This window comes from Halichoerus grypus, chromosome 8 (assembly GCF_964656455.1).
Source record: "Halichoerus grypus chromosome 8, mHalGry1.hap1.1, whole genome shotgun sequence".
Taxonomy (NCBI): Eukaryota; Metazoa; Chordata; class Mammalia; order Carnivora; family Phocidae; genus Halichoerus; species Halichoerus grypus.
Genome location: NC_135719.1, coordinates 50,051,729 through 50,073,281, shown reverse-complemented (window position 1 = coordinate 50,073,281; position 21,553 = coordinate 50,051,729). Strand labels below are relative to the sequence as shown.

The window sequence follows — 21,553 nt, the reverse complement described above, 5'->3', positions numbered from 1 at the left end:
AGAATGTCTTAAGTCCTCTGGTGTTCGTGGCTGTGATGAATGCCAGGAACAAGGTTGATGATGTTAGTTTTATCCATCCATCCCTCCAAGTTTCAAACATTTATTGGCCACTTACTTTGCCAGACTTGGTGTATAGCACCGAGAATACGAAGATCGGAGGCCGCCCCTGCCCTCAAACAGCTCATAGACCTGTGAGGGAACCAATCCCTGATGTTGAGGAATTTGCAATTAGAAACAAACCTTTTATCAGACTTGATTCCAAATGTCATCTCTTCTCTATTGAAAAGAAAGGGTCATTTTGCTGAATTACCCTATGCTAACATATCCCGTTTATCTTTAAACTTTTGTTTATTGTCTGGCTGATTTAGACTTTAGGCTCACCAGACAAGTGAATAGTTTAGGTCCCAGGAAAATTGTGTTCAGAATTTATGAATTTCCCTGCCATCTGTTCCACTCCACTCCACAGCAATGAAGAGGATAACCCCAACTTCCTTGTAACTTTGGTTACAAGGCCTCACCCCCTTGAGGCCTCCCTACCTTTCCAAGCATAACTGATACCCTCTTTCATTGTGCTCCCAGAACACATCACAGCACTGAACACGTTGAATTTGTTCATTCGCATGCCTGTCTCCCTCAAGTGCCTAGTGGGTCAGGAGCTTATTTCTGTATTCAAACGCATGGTAGGGTGCCAGGCACACAGTAGATGTTCTATATATTTCTTGAATGAATTAACTAAATGTCGTCCAAAGAATAAATGGTGAAACTTTGCTGCCGCCTGTTGAGAGACCTCAAAAATATTTACTGAATCTCAATGAGAGCACTGGCATAGGTAGGTAGCATGTAGAGGAGTTTTCAAACTCCTTTATTCGAACATCTTCTTAAGAAGGCTGTTGGCTAAAGCTATCCAGAACAGAAAGGGCCCTAGGAATCTGAGCAGCCCCTACCTAGCTCTTCCTTTTCCGCCCCACTCCCCCCTTGGTTAAGAACTCAGCGTCGCGAAGCCGGGTTTGTATTTGTTGGGTAGGAGCTTTGGGCCGGAGCGTTGGGCCGCCCTGCCCCGCCCCCAGCGGCCAGGCCCCGCCCCCGAACCCCCGCCCTGTGCGTCCCGCGGGGTTGGTCACGACGATCCCACTCCTCGTTCCTCTGGAACGTTTTGCTCGCGGCGCTATCTCTCTATAAAGTTGTTGTTGCGGCTTCCGCCGCGGGTGGAGGAAGATGGCGTCGGGTGGTGGCGGCTGTAGCGCTGCGGAAAGACTCCCTCCGCCTTTCCCCGGCCTGGAGCGGGAGTCCGAGGGGGCGGCCGGGGGGTCAGAACCCGAGGCTGGGGACAGCGACACCGAGGGGGAGGATATTTTCACCGGCGCCACGGCGGCCGTGAGTTCGCACCCTTCGGGGCGGCCAGCGGGCGGGCGGGCGCCCGAGAAGGGAAGAGAGGCCAAGCGAGGGTCGAGGAAGCTGGGCAGAATGGGCCCGGCGGGGCCCGGTGAGACCCTGCGTTGGTGACGGTAGTCGCGGCTTGGGAGCCCCTAATGAGTACCAAGATGTTAGGGGCCCGACTCCCAGGTCCCGGGGGCAGACGGTGAGGAGCGAGGGGTGTGGTGGCTTCTCCACCCAGGTCCCTGACAGCGAAGAGATGCCCAGGCCGGCATTTGGCCCTGCCGTGTGGTGACCCCAAGGACCCACGGGATTGTTTTGTGGTTGTTTCCTGGCGGCCTGATTTAATAGGTCAAGATAAGGAAATGGGATGCAGACTTTTTTCTTTCCTTAACCTTACTGCTCCTAGCATCAGTAGTGTTATCTGGAGTGGCTCAGGACCTTGACCCGCCCACAAATCCTTTCATTAGCTCAAAACTTACCGTTAATTACCAAAGGCTCATTGTGGATCTAGTTTATAAGGGTTACGTTGACTCCTCTGATCTCTAAGGAAAATCCTGCCAGAAGTCGGTTGAAAAGAAGGCCCTGCCAGATAAATCACTACATAGATGACAAGTTTTGTCCTTTTTAAAGAGCTGTATTAAAATGCCTAAGTACCTCTGTGGGATTAAATCTCTAAATGTGAGGAGGAAACGGTGTTTCCCTTAATAGTATCCAGGTTTCTAATAAGAGGTGTTGGGGGAGAAACTGATCTTTATATGTGGAATGTGAACATCAGTAATCAGTTCTGGAACCAGTGGAGATGTTTTGGGTTGTTTTATAAGAATACTGACTCACACGACTTGGTACAGTTCGTTCCAGGTTGAAGACTTCAGTGCTAGGTCTGTGAATTTATGTACTATTCTATCTCGGATAATACTTCTCTTTGTAGTACCTATTTCAGTATATAAGTGACTAAATAAGACAGCTTGAAATTCTTTATGTAGCATGTGTCTGAAAAAGGTTGAGGCTTGTTTCATTTATGTCAGAAAGAGGCTAAGTTTCTAGGAAATATCTTTGGTGACATCTTTAGAATTTTCCCTGTACTGTATTCGGGAATGGAATTCATAATCCCAGCCCAAAAAGTACTTGTTGATGCTAATATAACGGCTTAAAACTGTCTAATGAAGTCTCTGTTATTCTAAGAAATAACTCTTGCTGCTAATTTAGTCTTTCTGTATCTCACTTAAAACAAATTTTTGGTCTTTTCCTTTGGTAATTCTCCCATAAGTCATGGAGAAGAGCTACTGTTAATAACTACTGGGATGAAAAAAAAATAACTACTGGGATGGTAGATATTCAGACCAAATATCTGAAAATAGACACTCTGACATTGAAGGTGATTGGTGACGTAGGCAAATGATGATTTATTTTCAAAAAGGGACCTGAAAGGGTGAGGAGTTTTCTAGAGTTTTCTAAAAGAAGTTGAAGAGGCTGTGACTTGATTGATCTCAGTTTACTTTACGGAGGCATCAGTACTTCTCTCTTATAAGACTGTGTGGAAGTACTTTGCCTAATTTCCAACCAAAGAGAGGAGGAAGGAGTCAGAATGAACGTGTTCTACCACAGAAAGCGTAATTATTTTTAGTTAGATTTTGATCCAGGAAAATTGAGTTGCTGGGGAAACTAAAATGCCACCTGTAAGCCATTTTTTGAGCTGCCTGTTCTGATGTTAATCTTCAGGAAGCCAAGACTCCAATATTTCTCACTAGTTAAACTGTGAATTTCTTGTTTAAAAGCCACTGAATACAAATTATATTCCAATAAATGTTTTAGTTGTGAGCCTGTGTAAGAAGACAGGGGATTGCAGTGCTTCTGTGTCTTAAGGAGTAACATTGAAGAATAAAATAAGAACAAGGGCCTTGAAGGCTGATTTAAATCCATCCAGGTTCTGTTACTTGGGCAAGGTACTTAATTACTCTGTATGGTTTCCTCACCTGTAAAATGTGAATAATAGCATTTACGCCCACCATTATTATGCGGATTAAATTCAAATATCTGTGAAACACTTGAGCATTGTAAACTGTAATTACGCTAAGAATCAAAGAACCCACAGAATCTAGTAATGGATTAGAAAAGTTGTATTTATCAACCCCAAAAATGGTTAATATAGTTTATCAAAAACTAGTAATAAGATTGATTTGATTAACTAAAAATCATGAAAGTAGGCACTTAATGACTTCAGTGGCATCTTATTAAGTTTACCTTCATATTGTGTTTTGATGGGTGTTGGAGGCAGAGGGAGGGGTATTAAAGAATTGGGAAGCTGAGGCATGTAAAATTTAAAATAATTTATGGTATGCATGTAATTTCCTGGACATTGATGTAACAGCTGCTGTTGTTAATCATCCCATCTGCTCTCTCTTAGGGCCCAAGAGGCTTTGTTAATACAGTAATAAAAGTATTTATAATCAAAGGGGCGCCCATGATATGCATTTCAGAATCTACAAACCAGTTACACGAAAGGGATAGACTGGAGTTAAAAGGATTATTAAAACAAATCTGAATATTAAAAGGATTATTAAAACAAATCTGAAAGCATTGCCTTAAGATTGAAAACCAGCTGGGAAATATCTTAAGATATTTTTAGAATATATATAAATTATACATATATATATAAATATATAAATTATGTTAAAAATTTTAAACTAAATGGCATACATATTTTTGTGCCTCATTTAACTTAAGTGGTCTTACTTGCATGCTTACACTGAATGATAGAGTTGAAGCAAGTTCTTTATTTGCCCTCCCAGGAATTCTTATATGCCCATCTCTTTTTAGCAGTATGCCTAGATATGCCCTCTAAATGAAAGAGAACTGCAGAGGCCTTTCTCATGCTAAGAGGAAGGAGGAAAAGTGATAACCTCACTTCAGATTTTGGCCAAATCTGGTAACTACTTCTTCCGATGAGCTATCAGACCAATTAGAATTTTTTCCCACTACTCTTAATCTTTAATTGAAACCATAGTAATTACAGAAATCGCTAGAAAAAATAAAATAGGGGGGCGCCTGGGTGGCTCAGTTGGTTAAGTGTCCAACTCTTGATCTCAGGGTTGTGAGTTCAAGCCCCTCATTGGGCTCCACGCCCAGCATGAAGACCACTTAAATTTAAAAAATTAAATAGAAGTAAAAAATAGAATAAAGAGGGCTCCTGGGTGGCTGTTGGTTAAGCGACTGCCTTTGGCATCAGGTCATGATCCTGGAGTCCTGGGATCGAGTCCCACATCGGGCTCCCTGCTTAGCAGGGAGTCTGCTTCTCCCTCTGACCCTCCTCCCTCTCATGCTCTCTGTCTCTCATTCTCTCTCTTGCAAATAAAATCTTAAAAAAACAACAAAAAACAAAACAAACAAAAAAAACAGAATAAAGAAGAAACAGCAGGGAACTTGAAAAGTCATATGTTGGGTGCCTGGGTGGCTCTGTGGGTTAAGTGGCTGCCTTCGGCTCAAGTCATGATCCCAGGGTCCTGAGATCATGCCCCACGTCGGGCTCCCTGCTCCGCGGAGAGCCTACCTCTCCCTCTCCCTCTGCCTGCTGCTCTGCCTACTTGTGCTCTCTATCTCTCTGTCAAATAAAGAAAGAAAGAAAGAAAGAAAAGTCAGATGTTGAATAGTCATTGATTAATAAAGACTTATTTACATATTCTCACTGGTGTTTAAGACAAAAGAATAATATAACTTTTATTGGTATTCAGAAGTCATGGATAGCAAGTGGCTTCTGATTGACAGTGTTTTATAAACTACGGGAATTATATAAATGTAAGTTATGTATTGACAGGAAAGGACATGTTATTTTTAGAATCCAGCCTACATCTGTGATCAATATAACATGTATCCTGAGGGAGAATAAATCAGGTTTTCTTTGTTGTGGTATAAAACAAAACAAAATTTACCATTGTAAACTTTCTTAATTTTACTGTTCAATAATGTTAAGTATACTCACATTTTTATGCAACAGATGTCCAGAACTTTTTCGTCTTGGAATTCTGAAACTCAGTACCCATTAAATAACAGCTTCCCTTTTCCCCTCCCCCAAACCCCTGGTAACCGCCATTCTACTTTCTGTTTCTGTGAATTTGACTAGTTTAGAAGACCTCATGTAAGTGAGATCATGCAGAATTTGTCCTTTTGTATCTGGCTTATTTCACTAGCATAATGTCCTCAGAGTTCATCCGTGTTCTAGTATTCATCAGAATTTCCTTCCTTTTTAAAGCTGCATAATATTCCATTGTGTGTATATACCACATTTTGTTTACTCATTCCTCAGTGGACATTTGGGTTGCTTCTACCTCTTGGCTCTTGTGAATAGTGCTGCCATGAACTCGGGTGTGTAAATATTTTTTCAAAACCCTTCTTTCAGTTCTTTTAGTTACATACCCAGAGGTGGGATTGCTGGATCATATCATAGTTCTATTTTTAATTTTTTGAGGAATTTCCCTACTTTTCATTTGCACTGTGTTACAATCCCAAGACCAGTTTATTTCCTTTTGTGTGCTTATAGGATAACTTATTTAGATCTGGACAGAATTTGGTAATTTTATTAAAAGCCCTAAAGAGATTAACAGTTTAGCTGGCTAATATTTTAATTCTGTTGTGCAAAATGCATGGTGGCTGTTCCCAAGGATATAACATGTCCTCAGTAAGTTTTTTGATAATATACCTTCTCTATTTTTTTTATTTTATTTATTTATTTATTTATTTATTTTTAAAGATTTTATTTATTTATTTGAGAGAGAGAGAATGAGAGACAGAGAGCATGAGAGGGAGGAGGGTCAGAGGGAGAAGCAGACTCCCTGCCGAGCAGGGAGCCCGATGCGGGACTCGATCCAGGGACTCTAGGATCATGACCTGAGCCGAAGGCAGTTGCTTAACCAACTGAGCCACCCAGGCGCCCGCCTTCTCTATTTTTTTTAAATCATTCATTTGACAGAGAGCACGAGTGGTGGGGGGAGGGGCAGAGGGAGAAGCAGACTCCCCGCTGTGCAGGGAGCCCGATGCAGGCACATTAGGTGGCCAAATCTGGTCTTAAAAGATTAGTAGTTGGGCACCTGGGTGGCTCAGTTGGTTAAGTGTCTGCCTTTGGCTCAGGTCATGATCTCAGGGCCCTGGAATCAAGCCCTGCATTGAGTGGGGCTCCTTGCTTAGTGGGGAGTCTGCTTCTCTTTTCTCCTTCTTCCCCTGCCCCTTCCTACCCACCCACCCCCACCCCGCTCTTGCATGCAGGCATGCTCAGGCTGCCTCCCTCTCTAATAAATAAAATCTCAAAAAAGATAGTCGTTGAAATTCCTCATTTTTCACACAGGTCTGATACATATGTTCTTGAAAAAGTCAGCAACTGGTGTTATATCCAAAGATTCATTTTAATGCTCAGCTCAAATTGTAAACCAGTTTCACTTCTAGTAAGTTTAGGTTTTCTTTTCTTGAAGTACATAGAATCATTAATTTCTTGATCATAGAATTGTACTAGCAGTTAATCTAGCTTTCAGGGTTATGCAGGAAAAGCTAACAGAATTAGTCACAAAGCACTTTTGAGGTAGAGGGATGAGAAAAGACTTAAAGATGACTAATAAGAACTCAAAAATTTAGGGGCGCCTGGGTGGCTCAGTTGTTAAACGTCTGCCTTCGGCTCAGGTCATGATCCCAGCGTCCTGGGATCGAGCCCCTCATCGGGCTCCCTGCTCCGCGGGAAGCCTCCTTCTCCCTCTCCCACTCCCCTTGCTTGTGTTCCTTCTCTCGCTGTGTCTCTCTGTCAAATAAATAAATAAAATCTTTAAAAAAAAAAAAAACTCAAAAATTTATTTAAAATTAGAGTTTGGGGCTTATAGAAGAAGCAATAAAGGTTGCAGTCAGATTTCTGGTTTCTGTAGGGAGTTGCTGCTCTTTGCTTTTTCAGGTGTTAGGGTAGTTCTGATGACTTAGCCATTTGTGATTTGTTTGGTTGGGAGGAGAGAGAGGAAAAAGAACACTCCAATTTCTCTTGGTCCTCAAAGCTTCTCAACCCTCTTGAGTAACTGTTGGCATAAATAAATCAGGAGTAGTTCATAGTTAGTAGAGCAAGTAACCATAAGTATCTCATCTCCAGGAAAAGCCTGTTGCTCAACTTTTTCTGGCTTATTCTCTTGCTTAGTCAAGTGGACAGCTGGGGCTTCATTCTGCTTTCAGAGCAGATTTGAACTGGGTTTGCTTTTTCAAAATGGAAGTTAATGCACTCATTAGAACTCTGATCCTTCTGCAGTTTTCTGGGCCCTTCTAAGTTATATTAGTTTGAAACCCAAAAAGTTTAGTAGGGAAATTACATCATAGAATTCAGTAGATTGTAGGTAAATTTTGGTAGACCATGGTATGCCCTTTCACTTTGAAGTCTCTCATTTTCCCCACCCTTCCAGCTTCCCCTTTTCTATTTTCATTAGTCTTAGAGGGACTAGCCTAGAGGTTCTTGACCTTTTTGTGTCACGGACCCATTAGCAGTCCAGTGAAGCCTATGGATCCATTCTCAGAATGTTTTTACGTGTATAAAATACATAAGATTACAAGGAAACCAATTACACAGAAATGCAGTTAGCAAAACATTAAAACAATTTTTATGTTTGTAATATGTGCTTTTTAATGCTTTACCTGGTAAGATCTAGGGATAGTTATAACTACCATAATTTTTTTAAAAAATAGAGATGACTATAAATGATATTTTGAGAACTGTAACAATTGTTATGTCAAGTAAAAATATCTAATTTCTGTTATAGTGTCAAATACTGCTATTAGTATTGTGGTTTGTTGGCTATCTTTGTAATTGAAAAAAATGCTGAATTTCAGTTAGAAATTAGTGAAAATGAAATTGTAACTTTATTGCCATCTAAGTTCCTAGACACCTCCTGAATTCCATGTCTCATGGACCCCAGGATAGTAACCCCTACTTGAACTCCTTTAGCTGTGAAGGGGGGTAAAATTGTGAAGTCCTTTGGGTTAACCGAATATTTAACCAGTTCGTAGAGTAAGATGCACCCTATTCCCAAATCTAATGGACACTAAATTCCATTCTGCCAAGCGCAGAAGCTTTTAGTGCATCTGTGCCATTTTTGAAACTGGCCGTGGCATGGGAAAGGAGTCACTGCCTGTGGTAAGTAAAATAATTGCCCCCTCCCTAAGATATCCACCTCCTAATCCCAGAAGCTGTGAATGTATTAGGTTACAAAGCAAAGGAGGATTAAGGTTGAAGATGGAATTAAGGTTGCTAATCAGTTGACCTTAAGGTAGAGAAATTAGCCTGGGTTATCTGAGTGAGCCCAGTGTAATCACAAGGATCCTTTAAAAATGGAAGAGTGTCAGAGAGTGACTGTGGAAATGAGTACCCACAGAAGAAAGGCACAGAGAGATGCGACATTGTTGGTTTTGAAAATGGAGGAAGTAGGCCGTGAGCCAAGAAATGTGGATCACTTTTAAAAGCTAGAAGATCAAAGCAACAGATTCTCCCACAAAGGAACATAGCCATGGTGACACATTGATTTTAGCCCAGTGAGACCTGTATTAACTTCTACAGAACTTTTAGATAATACATTTGCATTGTTTAAGCTGTTAAATTTGTGATCATTTTGTGTTGCGGTGGCGATAGAAAGTGAATACACCACCCCACTTAGCTTATTTTTCCGTAGAAGTAAATGTGGCAAATAGAACAGTATTTCATGCCAAGGTCTTCCAGGGTGATTTTTAAAGACTTTGTGACTGCCCTGTTATCTAGGTATAACTTCTGGGCATGACTTTTTCCTAATTGTCCTTGCCTTATTACATTAGTATGATAACACAATTCTGTAGCTCTGTCTTGCCTTACTAAATTATATTAATTTTTCGCCAGAAGGTGAGTACCCTAGTTCTCCAGAAGCACAGTGTTACCTTAGCTTTTAATTTGGATTCACTCTCTAAATGCAGTTGAGAATTTTAACAGTACTACCCTTTTGAGGTCCCTTGAATAATGCAAGGATTCTGCATAGAGCAAAGAGCAGTTGAGCAACATAAGGAAGAGAATCACAACTCAATAACTAAAGGGAAGTTACGCAGAATCACAGTCGTACTTTTCAGGACTAAATGGGTATGTTCAGCTATGAGGGATAGCAACTGTCCTTCCCTGAGCTAAGAACATTGCGTTAGTGTGGTTTGGGGCTGGTAATTGGTGGGGAATACCTGTTTGCTCTTAACACAAGTGCTCTCTTGCTGTAGCTCTTTCTAGTGCCTCTCTGAGAGTTAGATTAGGCTGTCTGTGTGCCTTGTAATTATAAACAGAAATACTTGAACTTTTAAACAGGCTTATCAGTGGAACCACCTGCTAGAATTAACAGCCAAAAGGAGTCAGCAAGGGTTGGATATCCTAGCCTAGGACTCTGTCACTAAAGAAAGTATGCCTCCTTTATTTCAGAAAAGGGGGCAGGAGAAGGTGGCGGGATAGGGGGAAGTAGGCAGGGCTATAATTAGCTTTACTAACTATATCACAAACTTACTGTTTTCATCATAGAAAATAGTTTTATCTGTTGCCTAGAAATTTAGCTCCCTTTAAATAGATGGATAGTTTTGTGATGTACTGGCGATTCAGAGATTTTTTAAAATATGAATTATAAGCAAAGGTTATTTTTAGTATTGATTTTGCAGCTCAGTATAATCAGTGTGCCTCTTCCTTTCCCCCAGAATGAGTCCTTCCTGAAATTTAACTGTTGACTTAAAATTAGCTTTTAATTTTTTACTTTTTTAAGTAGGCGCCACACCTAGCATGGCGACAACCCTGAGATCAAGACCTGAAGTGAGATCAAGAGTCAGACGCTTAACCAACTGAGCTGCCCAGGTGCCCCCAAATTAGCTTTTTAATATAAATTAATAATACTGATTAATTTTTTTAATCTTGGGCAAAACATACAAAATGTGTTATAAAGCCCAGATAAGTATTTATTTTGATGATAAGCTATTGTTATAGACTCTAGTCTCATGGAAGACTTGTTTTCTATTAACAGTTTTGTGTGAATATAGGATACTTTGTCCATTTCTTATATGTAAAAATAGTTATCAGGGGTGCCTAGGTGGCTCAGTCGGTTGGGCATCTGCCTTCGGCTCAGGCCATGGTCCCAGGGTCCTGGGATCAAGCCCTGTGTCAGGCTCCCTGCTCAGCGGTGAGTCTGCTTCTCCCTCTCCCTCTGTGATCTCTCTCGCTCTCACTCGCTCTCAAATAAATAAAAATCTTTAAAAAAAATAGTTCTCAGCTTTTACCGAATCTGATTTTAAGTAAAACTTGAGAATGTTATGCCTCAAAGACCAATTGTGTGCTGGGTACTTCCCAGCCTAAAGATATAAGCTTAGCTTGTCCAACGCTAATCCAAATTATTCATCTGAAAATAAATTTGGTAAGGCCCCAAATAAAACAGATGTGAAAAGAGATAAAGTTGGGGAGGGGTACTGTACGATATGCCTGAGAGAGCATTATGTAAGAAACTTAGATAAACTTAGGTATACTTACGCAAGGAAAGTGTACATCTAAGTGCTGACCTAGCTTAGAAAAATGAGCAAAGGACATCAAGACAAGTCACAGGGGTTCAAATGGCCAGTAAACATGTGGAAACAAGACTTTTTACCAGTCAACCTGGCAAAGATTTTTTAAAAGGAAGAATTTGGTGTACCTGCCTGGCTCAGTCAGTAAAGCACATGACTCTTGATCACAGGATTGTAAATTCAAGCCCCATGTTGGGTGTAGAGATGACTTAAAAATCTTGAAGAAGAAAAGAGAATGCTTAATGTTACTGTGGGTGCAGCACTCTTACATATTGGGGGTGGGGGGTGTAAATTGGTGGTCTTTCTGGAAGTCAGCTTAGCGGAGGCTTTAAAATTTTATGTCCAATAATTCTACTTCAGAATCTATCCCAAGGAAATACTCAGATGTGGACTTATATATAGGGATGAACATCATAGCATCATTTGTGATGATAAAAACCTGGAAACTGTAAATATCCATCTTTAGGGAGATGACTGTGTTGTGGTGTACCCATACAATAGTTAAATCACTAAAAGTGCGATTTTTGTCCAACTCTTGATGACATGAAAAAAAGGCTTAGATGGTGGGGGTGGTGGGGAACAGAATACAACGCTTTATACACATAGAAGATTAATTTTGTAAAAGAACTACAGAGGAAAGAACAGAGGAAGAATAAATACAGTAATCAGTCTAACTATCTTCAGCTTTCTATGAACTCAGCTGTGAATACTTTGATCTGGGGGTTGGAATCCCAGAGTACATCTGAGGAGCAGTTTTCTGTTCTCACAGGTAGTTGTTACCTAGCATACTAGGTATGGGAGCACACATCTTTGTTTTCATCACAGTTCTAGTCAAGCAACTTTTGCTTTTGTTTAGGATTATTTATTTATTTGAGAGAGAGAGGGAGTTCACGCACACAGAGGGAGAGGGAGAAGCAGACTCCCCACTGAGCAGGGAGCCCGATGTGGGGCTCAATCCCAGGACCCTGGGATCACGATCTGAACCGAAGGCAGACGCTTAACAGACTGAACCACCCAGGCGCCCCTCTAGTCAAGCAACTTACGGTTTGGGCTTGAAGGGGATCTGGTAGAAGAAGAGATAGGTAGCCATGCTCTAGTAGTCTTTGGAGTATCCCATCCATCTGGGTCTGTCTCCTGATTATTATAAGGAAAGGCAGGCTGCTGTTATCTTAGTCTTCAAACTTCCAAGTTTAGATGATGAAACAGAAATGGATAGTTGGCTTTATTCATCTCCATATCACAAGAATGGGTCCTTCTAGGTATTTTTTTTTAAAATGGCTAAATTCTAACCTGTGCCTTTCCTGTTGCTTTAGTCTCCCTGGTGAGCTACTAGTAAATTACAGTTGATTATATATATATATCATTAATGTGTTTTGGGTTTTAATCTCTCCTGGATCTCCATTTGGAGATAACTGGTATCAGTGAGAATTGAATTAAATCAGATGGCTTTTTGTGAGATCCCCATACTGTCGAAGAGCACAAGAGAATGTATAGAAAAGAAATGTGTGTGTTGGCAATATATGAGGCAAAAGGGAGCTGTGGGTTTTGGTTTTGCCCTGTTATTTGTTGTCTTTATCTCTGTAGTAATTTTGTTGTTGTTGAAGATTGTGGAAGCACCTAGAAAACAGGATCACTGTCTCTGAGTTGGTATAACATTTAAGCATATATATTTAAGTATTAAAATATTTAAGTATTAATTAAGCTTTATTAGCATAGAAAAGTTCCAGTAGGGGCATTGTTTGTTAATATAAATTCTACGTATTGGTAGCAGTTTCTGTCCCTAAGGGTGGCCCCAGTATTGGGATGGAACTGTTTGCATGGCAAATTCAGAATACCCAATAGATCTGTCATTTTACTTTGTTCGTTTGGGTCAGAAAAGGCCTGTTTCTGAGAACAAACTCCCTCAGATTTGTTAAGGAAATGTTTCATAAAAGATTCCTTAAGTCAGGTCATTTAACTGATTTGGCCTTGGGGTTTGACTTCAAAACCCTGCAATACCACACCATGGCTTTTGAAGCCAGATTCCCAGCATTTTGTTCATGTTCTACACAATTCAGCTTTGTTCACTCGGGTACCGGTCTGGGGCCCCACCCGATACTTGTTTGCGGGTGATCACTGAGCTTTTGATAAAGGCCATAACTGACTGTATTTTTACCATGTGCCCACTAGGCTAAGCATGACTGGTTTTTATTCTTCTAGTCTGGCATGGGTGTGGTTGAAAATTTGTCTGTGTAAGTTCGGAATAAAAAGATAACTTATATTTATGAACAGCATTAGATGTAAAGTCTTATACCTTCCTTTGCCTGTCAGGGGGCCAGTAATATCTACACAACTGCTTTTCTGTGAACAGTTTAGCCAAGGCCACACAGTAAGCCAGGATCAGAGCTTGAATTCTGCACTCCAGTGTGGTGTCCTGGTCATTAGAATGTGCCCCATCAGCATTTGAAAGAATAAAGGTCATCAAGTAAGAAGGAGAAATGCATTTGGACAGGTTCTTTTGAAAATTATCTGTGTGTACACATACCCATGTCAGTATCATGTGCTTTGGGGTAGGGCATTTCAGCAAGGTTATGGTGTTAGAAATTAACTCTGAAATGTATGAGTTTATTTTAGCTCTGTGATTACTTGGGCAGCACTTACATCACTAATGATGATTTGCTGCTGATTGAACTGGCTGAATCATGAGCCTGTCTTCTGCTAAACACCTGTGGGTGCAACTGAGGGATGCATTAGAAGTCACTTTCTAGGGGCACCTGGGTGGCTCAGTCGTTAAGCGTCTGCCTTCAGCTCGGGTCATGATCCCAGGGTCCGGGCTCGAGCCCCGCATTGGGCTCCCTGCTCAGCGGGAAGCCTGCTTCTCCCTCTCCCACTCCCCGTGCTTGTGTTCCCTCTCTCGCTGTGTCTCTCTGTCAAATAAATAAAATATTAAAAAAAAAAAAGGAGTCACTTTCTAGGTTTGTTTTTAACAGTACTGTCTTATTCAGAGTATCTCTTCGTTTTCAGAGTAAGCCCCAGTCTCCAAAGGGACTTGCTTCCCTTCTCATCAACAATGGCTCCAAAGAAAATGGCATCCATGAGGAACAAGACCAAGAGCCCCAGGATCTCTTTGCAGGCAAGTATGGACTCAAAACCTGTACTAGGAGTCTTCTGAGTCGCTGAATTAAACAAGCAAGATCTATATTGGAAACATAACTCTGTAAGGATACCATTGTGGAGGATTACAAATCAAGTAGAATGTAGCCCCTGCCATCAAGATTCTGCCAGGGTTAGGGAGTAAGACCTAAACATACAGATAGAATTAGACAGGCTACTAAATAATGTAAATGTGGCAAAAAAAATGCTAGAAATAGTAAGTCTCAGATCTTCGTTTGAGATCAGACTAAAGTAGTGTCTTTAGATTTATGACCAAGACTCATAGTAAGAATTACATTTTGTCACAATCCAAAATATATGCATACTTATATAAAACTGAAACAAAAATGTTAAGTGACTTGCCCTTACTACTTTCAATACAATCTGAAATATCCTATTGTTTCTCCCTTTTTTTTAATGCTATTTACAACCAATTAAATTGATTTCACAGTTTACCAATGAGCCACATCCTGCAGTTTGATTAAGACTAGGACAGAGTGGGGTTTCTTAACCTTGGCACTATTAACATTTTGGGCCCAATAATTTTTTGTTGAGAGGGCTTCCCTATTCTCAACAGGGGGTGATTTTGCCCCCCAGAAGACACTTGGCAACAGTGAGAGACATTTTTGGTTGTCACACCTGGATGTGCTATTGGTATCTGGTGGATAAAGGCTATAAATGCTGCTAACCACCCTACAATACACAAGACAGCCTCTCACAAAAAAGAATTATCCAGCTCAAAATGTTAGTGCCCATATTGAGAAACTGTTCTAGAGTGCCCTTGGAAGGCTTCCTGGAAGAAGAAGGGTTTATGTAGAAGAAAAGGAGAAAAGGTACAGATGGTTGGGCAGGGAATTCAAGGTACATTTGAGGGCCAGTCAGTAAACTTGGTGGGCCAGAGCAGGGAGTTCTTAGAGAAGCCATGGAAGATAAGACTTGAAATGTAGTTTAGGAGGATTTTAGACATCAATAATAATTACAGTTTGAATTTTCATCCTACTGTCAGTTAAGAGCCATTGGCAGTTTTGAATAAAGGAAGTGATACGGGTAATGTTTTAAGAAGACTAATCTAATGGAATTATATAAAATGGATAGCAGTAGAGAAAAACTGGATACTTCAGAACGCAATCACAAATTTGTTCAAGAATGAAATGGCAAAGACCAAAAATAAGAGGATATAAATGGGAAGGGAAAGGTGAAAACTTTTCAAAAGAAAAATCAACGTGGTGCCTGGATGGCTCAATCCATTAAGTGGCTTTTTTTTTTTTGCCTTCAGCTCAGGTCATGACCCCAGGATCCCAGGATCAGGCTCCCTGCTCAGCGGGGAGCCTGCTTCTCCCTCTCACTCTGCCCCTTCCCAGCCCCCTACTTGTGCTCTCAAGCTCTTGCGCGCTCACTCGCTCGCTCTCAAATAAATAAATAAAATCTTTTAAAAAAAAATTACCTCCCTCTACCTGCTTGCCCACACGTGTGTGCACTCTTTCTCTCTCTCAAAATAATAAATAAATCTTAGGAATGCCTGTGATGAGACGTTTAGTTTAGGACTTGAGTAGCTTCTCAGGTGTTTTAGGTATCGATTGTGGAAATTTAAATGTTTGGGTTTTATTTTCCACATGATTAGTTCAGTGATGGAGCCCAAAGACTTCTCTATTACTCTTATCAAAAGTGTGAGGAAGGGCGCCTGGGTGGCTCAGTTGGTTAAGCGACTGCCTTCAGCTCAGGTCATGATCCTGGAGTCCCTGGATCGAGTCCCGCATCGGGCTCCCTGCTCGGCAGGGAGTCTGCTTCTCCCTCTGACCCTCCCCCCTCTCATGTGCTTGCTCTCTCTCATTCTCTCTCTCTCAAATAAATAAATTAAAAAAAAAAAAAAAAGTGTGAGGAAAAAAAGCCACTTTTTAATGTAGTTTTTGCATCTTTGTCACATGAATGTCAGGAGAAAATGCCCAGTTCTTCAAAAGGCTTTTAGTAGCACTTAGTAAGTCAAAGGTTTTAAATGAGAAGTATCTCCTGTTTCATTTCCAAACCCATTTATTAACTTAATTATTTACGTAGGGCCTGCATGATCTGAATATCTTCAACATACTTCAGCTGGTTGCTTGCTCCAAAGAATCCTATCATCCTGAGATGTTTATTATGTGTACTATTTTTGTTTTATACTCCCACAGCACGGTCAGATTATCTTACCACCTCTCTTCTTTTCCTGATAGGGACCAGGTTCTAACAGTGTGGCAACCATGTTTGTAGACATGATTCACATTTAATGATTAGCACATTGATCTAGAACTTAGTCATGCCTTATAGACCCCCATCTCTGGTTTCATTTTAGCTCCAAATGAAATCTAGAAAAGAAAAATAGTCACGTCTAGGTGGCTCAGTTGGTTAAGCATCTGACTTTGGTTCAGGTCATGATCTCGTGGTCCTGGGATTGAGCACCATGTCAGGCTCCCTGCTCAGCAGGGAGTCTATTTGTCCTTCTCTGTCTTCCTCTGCCCCTGCCCCACCCCCTGCTCATGCTGTCCGTCTCTCTCAAATAAATAAATAAAGTCTTTTAAAAAAATAAAAAATAGCTTCCTCTGAACTCCCTAAGACTAAAATTGAATACCTACTGATCAGGCCAAACTCAAATAGATATTTATGTTTTTGTTTATTGAAGAAGAAAACAAAATCTTTGCTGTTTAAGTTTTGAACTTCTTTTTTTTTTTAAGATTTTTATTTATTTATTTGACAAGAGAGACACAGCGAGAGAGGGAACACAAGCAGGGGGAGTGGGAGAGGGAGAAGCAGGCCTCCCGCAGAGCAGTGAGCCCAATGTGGGGCTCGATTCCAGGACCCTGGGATCATGACCTGAGTCAAAGGCAGACGCTTAATGACTGAGCCACCCAGGCGCCCCTATAATCTTTTTTGATACAAAGAAATTAACAATTTTTATAATAACAAAAACATAAATATCTCAACTGAGATTTTCCCAGATAGACAAAGGTGGCTTTTAAGCATGATTTTCTTAAAACTATTTTTATTAGAAAGATTTTCAGATATTACAACATCTTTTTATCCCCTTTGGACAGCATGTATCAGATATAATCTTTGGGGCGCCTGGGTGGCTCAGATGGTTAAGCATCTGCCTTCGGCTCAGGTCATGATCCCAGGGTCCTGGAATCGAGTCCTGCATCGGACTCCTTGCTCAGTGGGGAGCCTGCTTCTCCCTCTCCCTCTGCTCCTCCCTGTGCTTGTGCTTTTCTCTCTCTCTCTCTGTCAAATAAATAAATAAAATCTTAAAAAAAAAATCTTTGCAAGCTGATCTAAAACTATAATTGTAAACAGTTATTAAACCATGCTAAAACAACATTGCCATCCTCAGGCGTGGCTAATAGTGCCTTTTCCCAAGTATTACTGTGTTTGTATGTTGGGTCTATTTTTTCTAGCTTACCAGTTTTCCTGACTTCCTTTGATGTCATTTTTTGCTATCAATACACCTGCCTTTAGCTGAACTTATTCTTCTTTTCCAAACAATTGTAATAGGAATAAATAGTTTATATAAGATTTTAAAGGAACAGTCCCAAGAGTAAAATAAATTGGTACACTGACTTTGTAGTCTTTTTGCTTAATACGTGGTTCTTGCCTAAATTTTAGGTAGGAGAGGATAGCCAAGTAGTTGTATTTGGAAATGGGAGAGATTGTTCCGTCAAGCCTGTGCTAGAAAAACGCTTCCCGGGGCGCCTGGATGGCTCAGTCGGATAAGCATCTGCCTTTAGCTCAGGTCATCATCCCGGAGTCCTGGGATCAAGCCCTGAGCAGGGAGCCCGCTTCTCCATCTGCCTGCTGCTCCCCCTGCTTGTGCTCTCTCTTGCTCTCTCTCTGTCAAATAATAAGTAAAATCTTAAAAAAAAAAAAATGTATCCATGTAAAAATTTCTTTCTCTTACTCTGTTCACTTGGGTCAGATTTCTCAACACTTGCTCTCAGTTTGAAAACATGTTAAGTATTGAGAGTGGTTGCTATTGTTTTTATCTCTTAAGCCTATAGAACTGAAACTTAGCCATCAAAGACCGATTATTGATCTTCATTATAGAATATCAACTTTTTTTTTAGATGCCACAGTGGAGCTCTCCCTGGACAGCACACAAAATAATCAGAAGAAGGTGCTGGCCAAAACGCTCATTTCTCTTCCTCCACAGGAAGCTATAAATTCTTCTAAGTCCCAGCCAAGCTATGAAGAGGTGAGAATTTGTGCCTTTCGTCTTGTTTCTTTTGGATTTTTAGGACTTTGCTGCCAGTCTAAAGTTCAGTTGAGTATGAACCTTGAGAAAATATTTATGACTCTTGAAGAAGACCTTTATGGTTAATGAACAGCCAGAATCCAATACCTCTTTCTTGGGCAGAGTATCTGTCACCCAAAGGATAGCACAGAGGCTTTCAATGGACACTAATGATACTTAGTGTCTGCAGCTCCCATATTCAAGAGTATAGTCTTTCCTCATTCCCTCCTTAGACCAACAGAGGCAAGTCTTGCAAAATCTAGTAATTATGCATTATGATCAAAATAAGGTTTTAAGCAAATAGATGTAACAAAGACCTTTGAGCAGGCTTAAAATTGTGAAAGTTGATTCATTGGGATTGTTGGGAAGGGACAGAGCTGAACACTGATGTATAGAAGGATATAGCTTGATGTTGTTATATTGATACAAAGTAAGTGCAGGGTAAAATTAATAGCCTTTTTTGTGTATTAACTCTCATGGTTTTTCTTCTCTTTAAAAGCTAGAGGAAGAAGAACAGGAAGACCAGTTTGATTTGACAGTCGGTATAACTGATCCTGAAAAGATAGGTGAGTGTACTTGGGACTCCTTCTAATGTTAGGATGTGGCCAAGGAAAGCATAGCTAGCTAATTTCTACACAGTTATCTTCAGAGCTGAATTAGCCAACATGAAGTGCTTCGTCATTATCTTTCCTGTAAGATTATACCCCTTGTTATGCTTCTAAGGCCAGAAATAGCAGTTACCTAGTACTTTATTAGGCTTTTCTTTGTTTTGGGGGGAAAAAAAAACCAGAGACATTAAATACTATTAGAATCCTTTTTAAAAGATTTTATTTTATTTTTATTTATTATTATTATTATTTTATTTATTTATTTTTTAGAGCAAACACGAGCTGGGAGGTGGGGGGCAGAGGGAAAAGGAGAGAGAGTATCTTAAGCAGACTCCACGCCCAGTGCAGAGCCCGACACGGGGCTCAGTCTCACCACCCTGAGAGCATGACCTGAGCCGAAGTCAAGAGTCCATCTCTTAACCAGCTGAGCCACCCAGGGGCCCCAAAGATTTTATTTTGAAGTAATCTCTATACCCAATGTGGGGCTTGAACCTACAACTCTGAGATGAAGAGTTACATATTCCACTGACTGAACCAGCCAGGCGCCCCAGAATCCTTTTTTAAAAACCCAAACATTGCTTTCTCCCATAGAGTTGATAAGATCATTTTACTCTTTTTTTGAAATCATAAATTCCATTTAAGCATCCTAAAACACATGTTCTAAAATTTGAGAGTACTGAATTTGTTTTTCCCCCAATAAGTTTGGAATTCTTGTTATGTATCATTTATCACTTGATAGCCTAAAGAAGTATGTAAGTCTGCATCTCTCTTTGATAGGTAAAGACTAAAGGACCCAGGTTGAATTTTGGTCATATTTGGGGGAAGTTAGATTTTCAGAAAGCACAATGCTTAACTTTGGCCAGAACTTGGATTTTCTGGATAGCCTTCCCATGTTCTAAGCTTGTAAAAGCTATTAGTGAGCAGAGAGTAATAGGCCTCAACTTTCCTTGTTCTATATATAGTCCCTGAAAGAAGAGGCTTTACAGAGCTTTTCCTCCTGAACAGGGATGGTGTTTATATGGTTAAGAATAAATGTAATTTCCAACCCTTTTTCTGTTCTGAACTAGGAAGAGGAATTTATAAAGTGTAACTAGACTTTGTGCCAAAATGGTTTGTCATTGAACTGTTGAGGTTGACTTTTCCTAGACTGTTGCACTGGTAGGATGTTTATGAGCATCTTTTTTTTTTTTTAATATTATTTGAGAGAGAGAGGCAGCATGAGAGAGAGCACAAGAAGGGGGGAGGGGCAAAGGGAGAGGAAGAAGCAGACTCCTCGCTGAGCAGGGAGCTGATGCGGGACTCGATCCCAGGAGCCCTGGGACCATGACCCGAGCTGAAGGCAGACACTTAACCCACTGAGCCACCCAGGTGCCCTGTTTATGAGCATCTTACACAGTTTCTTCATCCAATAGTAGAGGAAACAGAGGACCAATAGGTAAAATGCAGCTTTCCTGTCGGGTCACAGTATGGCCCATGGTAGAGCCTGGACCAGTACTTTGGATTACATGTGTGGAATTATTTTTTGCCTCTCTAATATTTTAAATATTCTATAAGCACATTGATTTTTAAGCTAGTTATTACCTACTTTAAATCCTTGGTAGAATAAGAAAAATTATAAGTAAATAATAGTAATTGTTTTAATATTTAAAAATCATGATGTTTAAAAAAAAATTAAAGTAATAATGCTTAATAAACCAGGAGAGGGAGGGAATATATTAGTGTCCTAGGGCTTCTGTAGTAAAATACTACAAACAGGATGGGTTAAAACAACAGGAATATATTTGCTCAGAAGTCTGAAATCATGGTGTCAGCAAGGCCGTTCTCCCTCTGAAGGCACTAGGGAGGATTGTTCTTTGCCTCTCCCCTAGCTTCTGGGAGCCTCAGGCATTCCTTGGCCTATAGATGTATCATTCCAATCTGTGCCTTCATTGTCACATGGCATTCTCTCTGGGTGTCTTCACATTGTCTTCCCTCTATATGTGTCTATCTCTATCCACATTTCTCCTTATAGGGATACCAGTCACATTGAATTAGGGGCCACTCCCTCCAATCTCATTTTCACTTTACTTCTATAAAGACCCTGTTTCCAAATAAGGTCACATTCTGAGATACTGGGACGTTAGGACTTTCAACATATCTTTTTAGGGGGACAGAATTCAACCCATAACAGTAATTTAAATATCCCATGGATCAGATTTATTTAACTACAAATCACTTAGGTGATTAGCTTTCATTCCCTGGCACCATAGTCTAGATTCTTAGTCATGTTGATGCCAGGAAACCAGCTACTTAAAGCATATTCATATTCAAGACCTGATCTTGGGGCACCTGGCTGGTTTAGTTGGTGGTGCCGGCAACTCTTAATCTCAGGGTCGTGAGTTTGAGCCCCACGTTGGGTACGGAGATTACTTAAAAAAAACCCAAAAAAACAAACAAAAAAAAAACCTGATCTTTGTAACAACACCTTCTGTTTGTGTGGGCTATTTATTCATCATGTGCTTCTCATTCCTACACACAATCTAAATAAGAATCCAGGGCACCTGGCTGACTCAGTTGGTAGAGCATACAACTCTTGATCTTGGGGTCATGAGTTAGAACCCCACATTGGGTATAGAGATTACTTAAA

General features: G+C 40.5%; 1 protein-coding gene across 1 annotated transcript in view; it reads left to right on the top strand.

The window, feature by feature from the left end:
* The first annotated feature begins 1,159 nt into the window (after positions 1-1,159).
* The window catches only part of SNX1 (sorting nexin 1), a 34,019-nt gene continuing 13,625 nt past the window's right edge, over positions 1,160-21,553 (top strand). Inside the window, exons 1-4 of the mRNA XM_036083831.2 lie at positions 1,160-1,374; positions 13,936-14,044; positions 18,153-18,280; positions 18,819-18,885. Coding sequence (XP_035939724.2) covers positions 1,216-1,374; positions 13,936-14,044; positions 18,153-18,280; positions 18,819-18,885 — 463 coding nt within the window. The 5' untranslated portion in view covers positions 1,160-1,215. The remainder of the gene's footprint in view (positions 1,375-13,935; positions 14,045-18,152; positions 18,281-18,818; positions 18,886-21,553) is intronic.